The following is a 12,073-nucleotide window of genomic DNA, read 5'->3' as shown; positions in this document are numbered from 1 at the left end:
CTATTTTCTGCCAGAAAACTCCTCTTACGAAGGCCCACTTTCACTTCCCCCGTTCTTAGATCCAATATCAGCCGCTGAATCCTATCAACGACCAAGATTAATAGATCTTTTCACGTCGACCAAGATTAAACATACCGCACTCGCACATTTCAGAAAACTGAACAACAAAAAGACAAAAAAGAAAAAAAAAACTTCAAAAAGGTGGCGACCATGGAGAAGGTTTCGTTGGTCTTCTTTTTTGTTCTTCGCTTTTTCTCTGCTTTGAATGGTTAAGCTTACGGCTTTCTTTTTCTTTTCTTTTCTTTTTTTTTTTTTTAATTTTGTTCTATTAAAATTTTAGCAGGCAGAGTTCGAGAACAAGAATCAAGACCTGAAGCACCTAGCCTTCGTGAGGGTGGCTGCGATCCACGCGCTGGTTTGCGTGTCTAATCTTTACGACTACGCCAAACAGAACTCCGAGCCGTTGAGATCCACCGTTGGGATAGTCGAGGGTACCGTTACTACCGTCATTGGTCCCGTCTACGAGAAATTCAAGAACGTTCCTGAGCATCTTCTTGGCTTTCTTGATAAAAAGGCATTCGGTTTTTATGATTCCCTGTTTGGATAAAAAGTTTCTCAATATCACTTTTTCTCTTCTTCACTGATTTATTGGTGACTAAATGTTAATACGGGATTAATTAAAATCATTGCAGGTAGATGAGGCTTCACACAAACTTGATGAGCATGCTCCAGCAGCAGCTAAACAAGTGATTAGCCTAGCACAAGATTTGGTTCACAAGACGGCACTGAAGGCTTAGAAATTAGTTGATGAGGCTCGAACCAACGGACCCTGAGGAGCTTTGCACTATGCTGCAACTGAGTACAAGCAGTTTGTTCTATGGAACTCAACCAATTTGTGGGTTAAACTGAATCACAATTCAGCTTTCCACTCGGTGGCAGAGATGGTTGTTCCCACAGCTGCTAATTTGTCCGAGAAGTATACCCGTCTGGTCAAGGACATGTCTAGGAAAGGTTATAATGTGTTTGGATATTTGCCACTGATTCCTGTTGATGAGTTAAGTGAGGCAGTTAAGCAAGCTAAAGCAAAGGACAAAAGACATGTAGATGCTCATAAATCAGATTAGGGAGTTTTCCTTTTCTTTTTTTTTTTCGTTTGAAATATGCTTTTCTTTAGCTGTCTCTGCTATGGAGAAATCTAAGTGATTTGTAGGTGTTACTGCTGTGTGGTTAGACCGGTACTAGATAGCGGATAGTTTACAGTTGTAAATTGGGTATTTGTTTTAACTCTTTGCAATGTGGATCAAATATGAATTGTTCATGTAGGTGCTTCTATTTGATGTTTACTCTCTGGATTTATGACTAACTTATAGAATGGAGCTAGTTTCCTCTTGAAACTAGATTATCTAACATTGCTGCAGGTGTTTTTTTTAAGAACTTTTACATCCGGTCAATTGAGTATAGCTTCCTTTAGAGGCATGACACTAATGTTAACGTTGCAGTCTTGATTAATCCTAAGCCAACTACAGATTTGTTGATAAAGCGATGAATTTTAATTTCCAATTTGCTAATGTTGGACTGATAAAATGTTGAACTATCAGGTCAGTCATGTTTAATTACAACACAGTATTTCTATTTTTTTGGTCCTATTATGGGTGCATGAGCTTGATTAAGTACGGGTTGCTCCAAGTTTAAGAACAAGGTATTCAACTACAACTACTGTCGTGAGCAACATCTTCCCTTCCCTTCCGTAGCTTGTGTTTGCTCAACATGAGATGGTACACGGTAGTACAATTTTGCTATCATAGAAGCATATACAAGAAACAACGTAACAACAGAAATAGCAGCTGACTGGTAGTGCATAAAATAAAGCTCAACAACTAATGGGGGCACCAAACCAATCAAAAAATGTGGCTGCAGATGCCATCCCAATCAGTCACCATTTGCTGCTTGTCCTGCCATTCCCATTCACTCTGGATTTAACCACACTCTTCGAGCAAAGGTAGTTTAATCAGGAGGGAGGAGAGATTGGTGACAGCAATGAAATATATAAACAAGTAACCGAGACTGCAAACAAATTGCATCCGTAACACCCTGGATTGAATCTAATGGTAACTAAATAAGCTTCATCAACTAATGTAACATATTTCAACCCGTAGAAGCACGGTTGTTTGTCTTGTAGACATCCATTCTGTCCGGGAGTTTCTCTGGCATTAAAAAACGAACATTTGATCGTAGGTTGGCCCGATTGTGAAACTTTAGACCCAACAAAAAATTTTTAATTATAATTTGATTTAATTATAATTTAATTATAACTTTTTAAAAAGGTCAAAAGTGAAAAAAAAAAAGAAGGGAAATAAGAAAACAGGAATTGGGGCTTTGATCTCAGAGTTGATTATGGATGAATCTTTGAGCTTCATTCATGTAATCATTGCAAAATCAAATAAAATCATACAATTAATCATAAATTAAAATCAAATCACATATTAGATTATGTTAATTTATTTTTCAGAATTAAAAGGATTCGATCCCTATAAATAAAGACGGATACACAGTGGGGGCATTGGGGTCAGTTAACTCTATTGAGATCTTTGTCCCTTTAAAAATATATTATAAAAATATTAGAAAACTTTAAATCCTTAATAATTCCTCCATTGAATATATATATATATATATATATTATGTAAAAGTAAAACTTTCATTAATTAAAAGTGATAGGTTTTTTAATTAAAAAATATTTTAACGTTATTAAAAAAAAAAAAGCAAATGAATGGATTGTGAATAAAAATAATCGATTTTCCATTTTCCTCCATCTACCCCATTTGCAACTTTTAGTTTTTCAGACAAAATTAGAGACAACGAGAGAAAAAAATTAAAAAAGTAAAAATAGGAAAAAGAAAGTCTTTAAAGCAAAGAAACAAATTACAAGTTGGTTATCCTCTTCTTCCAACAAGATATTCAAGTAAGTTATTTTTTTATATATAATTTTATACTTAGTCAATCAATTTTTTTAATATATTTTTATATATAGTGTCTATTTATTATTTGAAATTTGTTATATTGATAAAATAATTTGATAATGTATTCATGTTATTGATAGCATTTATATTTTTTTTATTATGTTTGAATTTTTTGTGTTTTATATATATATATATTTTAATTTTTTTTAGTTATTACTCATTCAACTAATAACTTTAAGTTTGGCAAAGATTAATTTTTATATAGAGATTATAAAATTAGTTAAAAGTTCTATCCAATTTCTTGCATAGTAGTATGGTTACAGTATGTGAATTGCATTTATACTCATATATTTCAAATATATGGTCAGTTGATCTTTATTAACATGCATAATTGTATTTTGAATATGTGTTCTTATTTTTTATAAATTACATAAACTAAACTATTTAATTTAATTAGTTATGAAAAAATATCTTATTAAGAAAAAGTTAATTTTTGAAGAATCATCTGAAATCAATATTAACGACATACAACTTTGTACAAAATAAGTTCGTGTTGAATTAAACTTAGATGATCTTTCTTTGGATCCCAGGTTATGAAAAAAAATTTTGGACTATAATGCTAATGATAGAGACAATGTTCGAAAAACTTATTTGGAAAAAGGTCCATGTCAATCTTATAAACATAATTTTTCCCAAAGAAAAATTGGAAAGGCATTATGTTGTTTTATTCCTACATGGTTTAAAGATTATGTTAATTGGTTGGAATATAACATAAGAAATGATGCCGCTTTTTGTTTGTGTTGTTATCTTTATAGAACAGATATTAAATAACAAGTATGTGGTGATTGTTTTGTTTAAAATTGATTCATAAATTGGAAAAAGAAAGAAAGATTTGATATTTATGTTAAAGGTCCTAATAGTAGCCATAACAAAGCTTGGAAGTGTTGTCAAGATTTGCTAAATCAAAAGCAATATATTAAATTTACTTTTAGAAAACAATCTGATCAAGCAAGAGAAGATTATCGAGTTTGTTTAACTGTGACACTTGATTGTATTCGCTTTCTTTTATTTCAAGGTTTGGGATGAAATTGAGAATTCTCATAATCAAAGAAATTTTTTTGAGCTTCTTAGATTTTTTACCAATCATAATGAAACCATCAATGGTGTTGTCTTGGAGAATGCACCGAAAAATTCAAAAGTGATAACATATGATATTCAAAAAGATCTTGTTCATGCTGCAACAATTAAGATTACCAATTTTATCATGGAAGATCTCAGAGATAAATTATTTTTCATTTCACTTGTTGAATCTTGTGATGTTTCAATCAAAGAATAAGCTGCTATTGCTTTGCGTTGTGTGGATTCTAAAGGGCATGTTATTGAACATTTTTTGGGTATAATAAATATAAGTGATACAACTGCTTTGTCACTTAAGGTAACTATTAAAACATTATTTTCTAAGCATAATTTGAGTATGTCAAGGATTTGTGGGCAAGGCTATGATAGAACAAGCAACATGCAAGGTGAATTCAATAGATTAAAAATTTTGATCATGAAAAATAATGCATCTGCTTATTTTGTTCATTGTTTTGCTCATCAACTTCAGTTGACACTTGTAGCTGTGGCAAAGAATCTAGTTCAAATTGCATTACTTTTCAACACTGTGAAAAATGTGGTGAATATTATCAGGGCTTCATGTAAATCAAGAGATGTTCTTCGAGAAAAATAACTTAATAAAGTTGTTGAGGCATTAAGAGTTAGTGAACTTTCTATGAGAAGGGGTTTAAACCAAAAAATAAGTCTTCAACAAGCTGGAGATACACGATGGGGTTCATATTATAAAACTTTAATAAATTTGATCTTTATGTTTAGTTCCATCATTGATGTGCTTGAAATTGTTGTGGAGGTTGGGAATAGCTCGAAACAAAGAGGTGAAGCTTTTGACTTATTAGATTTGACTCAATCTTTTGACTTTGCTTTTAACTTGCATTTAATGAAAAATATCTTGGGGATTACAAATGAATTGTCTTTGGCATTACAAAGTATTGTGAATGCGATGACATTACTAACAATAACGAAGCAACGACTATAAATGATAAGAGATGATAGATAGGAATCTTTGCATAAAGAGGTTTCTTTATTTTGTGAGAAAAGCAATATTAGCATCCCGAATATCAACGATAGGTTTATAACTTATAGAAGACCTTGATGCAATGCTCTAACAATGATAAATTTACATTATTATTGGGTTAAGTTATTTTATATTGTAATTGATATGCAACTTTAAGAACTCAACAATCGTTTTAATAAGGTGAATATAGTGTTATTTCTTTGTGTGACTTCTTTAAATCCTTATGATTCTTTTGTAACTTTTGATAAGGGAAAGTTGATTTGTCTTACTCAATTTTATCTGGTTGAATTTTCTAATGTAGAGCTACTAGTTCTTGATAATCAACTTGAAACTTACATTATTGATTTAAGATTTCATAATGAGTTTACAAGTATGAAAAGTATTAGTGACCTTTCTATGAAACTTGTTGAATCAAAGAAACATTTTGTGTATCCATTAGTATACTTGTGGAATTAGTTTTGATATTACTAATTTCTATTGTATTAGTTGAAAGAGCTTTTTTTGCTATGCAGATTGTGAAGAATTGCTTGCGTAACCGAATGAGAGATTCTTAGATAAATGATTGTTTGGTTACATATATAAAAAAAATATATATATATATATTTTGTGATATTGATAATGAAAAATTTTACAATGCTTTCAAAATATGAAAAGTCATAAAGACCAATTGTAATATGTTATTTTTATGTATTCTAAAATAATTTTTTTATAAATTTTAATTAACTTATATATATTCAGTATTATATATATTTTTGCCCTCATTGAGCATAAATCATGAATCTGTCCCTACCTATAAATGAACAGAAACCACATACAAACAAAAGAAGAAAAAGATTATACGAAAATTTTTTAGAAAAAAATGAAAGGAAAATCATTTTAAAAAAGATACAATTTCTCATTGTAGTTTTTTTTTATTATTATTTTTGAATTCTTTGTAGAATATGGAATAATGAAGATTTATTCTAGTAAGTCATGTAGCCCAGCAGCTTAGCCGAGCCAACTTCAGGTATTTTTATTTATTTAACTATTTATTTATTTATTTGATTATCTATTATTCTTTAAATATATTTTTATAAAAGCATATTTAAATAAAAACCTTACAATAGATTGGAAAGCAATTATTTTTTAATTTAAAAAAAAGCCCTTATTAGCATATTGGAGGGCCAATATTTTATTTTCAAAATAAGGTTTTACTAACATATTAGAAAACTTTATAATTTCCTAAAAAAAATCAAGTTTAAAAAATAATAATAATAATAAAATAATATTTCCTATCTTTTTGCATAAAATCCTACCAATAGATTGGAGGATAATTTTCAATAGAAAATTTTACTAAGAGATTAGAGGATATTTCTAACTATAAACCCAGTTTATAGGTATTTATTTTTGGAAGTAAAATTAAGTGAATTCGATGATGAAGCCATTTCAAAGTGTGACAAATAGTCTTCCTAAATACTCCTGAAATGAGAAAATATTTTAAAATTATTACGAATATATTAGAGTAATTTAAGAAAAAATTTCAATATTAAATTATTTGATAAATTTTAAATATGTTTTAAGGCTTAGATAACTTGAAATCAAACTGGTATCATCTTTTGGATGCGTGCTATGAAGATGTTATAACCTCCTCACACATAATCATATTTTTAGACCTAAATTTTGGTTTTGTGGACTAGAATTTACTATGTAAAGATATATAAATTAATCTTGGGACTCCTATTTAAATGAGATAAATTCGATTAGGTGGTCAATCATACCTAAACAAAAAAGATTGGTAGCAACTCTTAAAGTCTATGTTTAGTGGTGGGTCCACGGATCTATACGTGATGACGGTTTGACGACTCCATTGGGGACATTGAGAGTCAGTTTAGTAAATGATTTCTTATTATCCAAGTCTAACCTAATAAGTTTAATTTTTTTTCTTATTTGTATTTTATTTGTTTTATTTATTTATTCATTTTATATATCCGTCGTTCATTTGTATATGCATAACATGAGCTATACACCTAAGTTCTGTCCCTTCTGAGGGAGTAAAATACATACTTTTTCATAAGATTTTATATCTTTGTATAGGCTAGCAGAAAACTCCTATTCAAATTAAACCATTTTTGCTTATAACCTATAATAGGTGATGATTAGGGTGACTTATGAGTTTATCATGAACAATGAAGTGAAGAATAATTTGAGAACCATTATACTGTCAAATGTTTGAACATAGCATATAAATAAACCTTAAAGGTCCGAACTAAGTTAGAGCCATACCTTCCCTTATGTTTAAAAATCCTCAATAGGATACATGATGGTACATTATTTTGCTTGTAAATTTATATATTTTCTTTGTATATATTATTTGCATACTAACCCTTTATGTTGTTTTTTGTATATGTCATATTGTTTTTTGTATATATCATAGTAACCATTTTTTGTTAATTGTATATGCATGCATTCACATCATTAAATCGTCCTTATTGCATTCATGCATTTCTACATTCAATCTCATGTATAATTGAGTGGTTACATAAACATCCCTCTAAATTTGCACCTTAATTGTAGAAAATCAAGGTTCAATGATAGCTCAACACTAGTATAACATTTGAGCCCAAGCCAAATAATGGAGCAAGAAATGCAAGCAGTATTGAGAAGTTGGAAAGGGCCTAAGAAGAGTTTAAAGGGGAGTTGAGCAAAATTTTGAAAGAACTAAACAAGCTAAACAAAGGAAAGATTATAAAAAAAAAGGCTAGACCTAAAGATTATCTATTGCAAGATGTGGATCTTTTGTATCCTTCTAGCTATAGCCCATATTAGGCTCATTCCACTTAAGGCACATCACCGTAACAATTCATATTCCTTGCATGGTACACTTACATAGAAAGGCCATTTGCATCAACTCAGGGGCAATTTCAAAGTTTTGCTAATTCTATCTTATTGAAAAAGCAGTAGAGTCAATCATAATTTCTAATTTAGATGACCTTAAAAAGAATAAGAAGCTGAAATTGAAGGCAGTTGAAAGTTTAGGGGATTCAAGGTTTGAACATAAAATGAACTTGTTAAAGGAGAGACTACGAGCCATCAAAGGTATAGACTTTTATGGCTTCATGATGTAGTTGGCCTTTACTTGGTCCCAGATGTTGTAATCCCACCAAAGTTCAAGGTCTCTGAGTTTGAAAAGTACAATGATACTAAGTGCCTAATCACACATGTCATTATGTATTGTCAAAAAATAATTGCTAATACCAGTGATAAAAAGCTATTGATGGATGTGTTAGACAACTTTACTGTTTCAGCTGCAAGGTGGTATGTTTAGTAAGATCGAATTTGCATCCACTTTTACAATAAGCTTGCTCGAGCATTTATTAATCAGTATGCCACATCATAGACTTAGCCCATAATTTTTTTTTTTTACAAAGCATGGAAAAGAAGGCAATAGAGTCTTTTAAAGAATATACCCAACAATAAAGAGATATAGTTGCTTAAGTTTGACTTTTTTTTATTGAAAAAAATGACAATATTATTCGTTAGCACATTAAAAGCACTCTATTATGAAAAAATGATAAAGAACATAATAAAAAACTTTGTTAACATGGTGATATCATGAGAGATTATTGAAAATGCCATCAAAAGTGACAAGCTTGAGGAAAAAAAAGCCAGCAGTGCTAAGAAAAGAGGGATGTCAAAGAAAGAAGAAGTTGAAACCCAAGCAATAAGTTTTGAGGGGTAACAATTCAAAAGTTATGCTCTATATCCATCATATGATCATCATGCTTACTACCCGACAACCAATAATATTGCAAAAGTCCCTTACCAGCCTCATTGCCCAGCCATGAACAATATCGCTCTAGATTCTTATCAACCAGCCTTTTAAGCTCCAACATATAAGCTTAATTTTGTCAATATGTTAGTTTCAAGGCATTACAATCAAGCGAGAAGTTTGGAAAGATCTAGGGGCAACCAAGAAATAGCTTGTATTGCTCCTATCTCAATAACCTATTTTAAGCTATTCTCAAAATTGATAAAGAACGATCAAGTATCCTTATTTTTTTGAGAACTATTAAAGTCACTTTATCCCAAATGATACAATATTAATGCCACATGTGACTACCATAATGGTAATATGGGCACTCCATAGAAACATACCCTACTTTTAAGCATAAGATACAAAGTTTGATCTAAATAAGCTCAGTGAGCTTCAATGAATTAAGGGAGCTAAATGTCTATAAAGGCCTTTTGCCTAATCATCCATAGGCATAATTTTGGAAAGATTGATTAAAACTGTTTATCATCATAAGATTTTTTCAGGATAATGATTTTTTTTAGGTACTTGAATTTTATCTTATTTTTCATCATTTTAACAAAAATGGCGGATATGATGCATTTTCATGATATTTTCTCTTATGTGTGAATTATCGTTATATACTTTTACCTTTTCACATCTTTTCCCCATATCCATTCTTTGATTCAAAATAATGAATGTTCAAACAGCTATTACAATAATCCAGAATTCAATTTTAAAAATATTATTTATGATGATATGATTGATAAATTAGAATTATTGATTCATTGGGACTATTGAATAATAAAAGACACATATGGCAAAGAATTTCACTTGTTGAAAGATGAAACTAATACAGTATGTAATCTTTGTAATTGTTCATTCACAAATCTATTTTTGGTCAATCAATGTTATCCATCGATAGTATTCATGTTGAAAATGATAAATAGCCATCTTTCTTATACGCTTCACAAAAATAAAATAAAATTATCCTTTGCTTTCCCATTTGAACCTATTAAAATTTTTTTGAGAAACCCTAACCAAAGATCACCCTACACTAGAGACAAGGTTTGATAAGCTTGAAAAGTGGAGATCTTTAGTGATTTCAGGGGCAAAGCCCTTTATGCTTAAATTTTTCTTGAAAAATGATGAAAAATGCAAAAAATAAAAAAAAAATGATGGGGCAAAATGTCAAGGTGCCCTACATGAAAAAAAAATGATTTTTGGCTTTGATTACCTTTCAAATATAGTTTAGGCTTATTTATTTATTTCTTTCATAACCCTTCACCCTAACTTATGTTACGTTCTTTAAAAGTCCATTTTAATCAAATGTAAGTACTCGAATTGAAAAATCATAAATTGAATTAAGGTAGATTTATAATTGGATTGTTTAGAATTTTAATGTAATTGATAGACCACAGGGAAAGGAAATTAAAAATAAATAAATAAATAGGAGATGTGTAAAAAAAAAAAGAGAATAAAAGAAAACTTAAATTTAAAATCCGAAAAGGCAATTTAAGTAAAAAAGTAGAGACTAGGGAAAAAAACTTCATTTGAAAACCTCTGAAATATGGATTTTGTTTAAAGATAGAGAATATCGATAGAATGTATTTTTGAGAAAGAATTCTGAGTTAGAATTCAAATTTGTCTGAATAGTCATTATTCTAAATATTGATATCCCTTTTAAATAGCCACCTTATTTTGTTTTTATCCATCTTTGATTTGTTCTTGACTAGATTTCCTTTCAATAATGAATACTCATTTTTCTTATTCTTTACCAAGTTTACATCCCCTAAATGAATTGGAGCAATGTATCATATTTATCATGAATTAGAATCATGATAAATAAGTGAGTGACAATGTCCGTAAAAGATTTTTCCATCCCTTAGAAAGAAATCCAAGATGATAGAAGTGAAAGAAGCCCGAGAGGATGATTTGAAAGGGGCAAATAAGGTGACCCAATGATGAACTCAATGTTGGATTGATCAACATAACCTATAAGTTGTGACAAGATAAAAAAATGACAGATTAAATGATGAAATTTGTTTTGAGATCAGTAATGTCGAAAAGCTAAGAAATAATATATGAGATGGTAGAGTCTTGAGAATTTTATTACCATAATTGAAATTTCATGGCATTGATTTAATGACATTTGCATTACATACATTGTGTTTACATTGTCTTTTAAATATTTGATAATTGTATTTGTATCATGGTTGGGGCATGCATTTGCATCATATAAAGAACATTTGAATCATAGTATGACATTTGCATTATTGTTTAAGATATACATTTGCATCATTTAGTGAGAATCTGTATTGTTACATTTGTAACATGTAAAAGACATTTGCATTGACATTTATTGCATGCCAAATTTGATTTTGATTGGAGAGAAATTTTTTACTTTTGAATCCTTGAATGAGGAACATCTTTCATGATAAGATTTTTTAACAAAGAAAACTTTCCAAAATTGTTCAAATATATAGTCTTTCGAATAAGAATTTTTGAAATTTTGGATAGGAAACCCTAAAAATTTTTTTGAATGAGAATTTTTTGGTGTGAAGCCATAAAGTTTTTAAAAAAGAACTTTTGAAACTTTGAATTTGAATCCCAAAATTTTTTGAATGAAAATCTTTGAAACTTCATATGTGAATCCTTAAATTTTTCAAATGAAAATCTTGAACTTTTGGATATGAAACCCTAAAATTTTTTGAATGAGAATTTTTGAATTTTGGCTGTGAATCATGAAATCTTTAATGTGAATCTTTGAATTTTTCAAACATGAAACTTTAAATTTTGGTTGTGAATCACTAAAAAAAGCTTTTGAATGCAAATATTTTATTCTTGTATGTGAATTATAGTTTACGAATTTTTACAATGATAAAAATTCTTGCAAATCTTTAAATTCTTGCTAAACTTTGAGCTCTTGAGAATTTGAAAAGCCTGAGAATCTTACAATTCTTGTAAATCTAAAATTCTTGTTAATTTTTAAATTCTTGTGAATCTGAAGCTCTTACGAATTTTTATGAATCTTGAATTTTTGCAAACGTTGAAATCATTACAAATTTTTATGAATCTTGGAGTCTTAGAATCTTTCAATTTTTTGTTTTATTATGAAACCTTTCAAATCTTTGAAGTTTTGTGACGAATATTTGAATTTTCAAATTGTAAATCTTTGGATTTCAAGTTTCAGTTTTTCTAGACTTGAACAAAATG

The 12,073-nt window shown here is 29.5% G+C and overlaps 1 protein-coding gene and 1 pseudogene across 2 annotated transcripts; both read left to right on the top strand.

Moving 5' to 3' along the window:
• Positions 1-60: 60 nt before the first annotated feature.
• On the top strand, positions 61-1,341 carry LOC149518693 (REF/SRPP-like protein At1g67360; annotated as a pseudogene). Its single transcript, XR_016342120.1, has 3 exons — positions 61-219; positions 344-574; positions 693-1,341. The product of XR_016342120.1 is annotated as an REF/SRPP-like protein At1g67360 (transcript).
• A 2,397-nt stretch (positions 1,342-3,738) lies between these two features.
• Positions 3,739-5,049, top strand: LOC149518692 (uncharacterized). The gene is made up of 6 exons (XM_089760371.1): positions 3,739-3,798; positions 3,840-3,983; positions 4,033-4,270; positions 4,328-4,480; positions 4,564-4,654; positions 4,737-5,049. Exons 1-6 carry the CDS (start codon positions 3,739-3,741, stop codon positions 5,047-5,049), a joined length of 999 nt encoding a protein of 332 aa, XP_089616497.1.
• Positions 5,050-12,073: the final 7,024 nt, after the last annotated feature.

Source organism: Durio zibethinus, chromosome 5 (assembly GCF_047325235.1).
Source record: "Durio zibethinus cultivar Kanyao isolate XHJ-2024 chromosome 5, ASM4732523v1, whole genome shotgun sequence".
Taxonomy (NCBI): Eukaryota; Viridiplantae; Streptophyta; class Magnoliopsida; order Malvales; family Malvaceae; genus Durio; species Durio zibethinus.
Note: the sequence above shows the minus strand (reverse complement) of the source record. Positions and strands in the feature narration are given on the sequence as shown.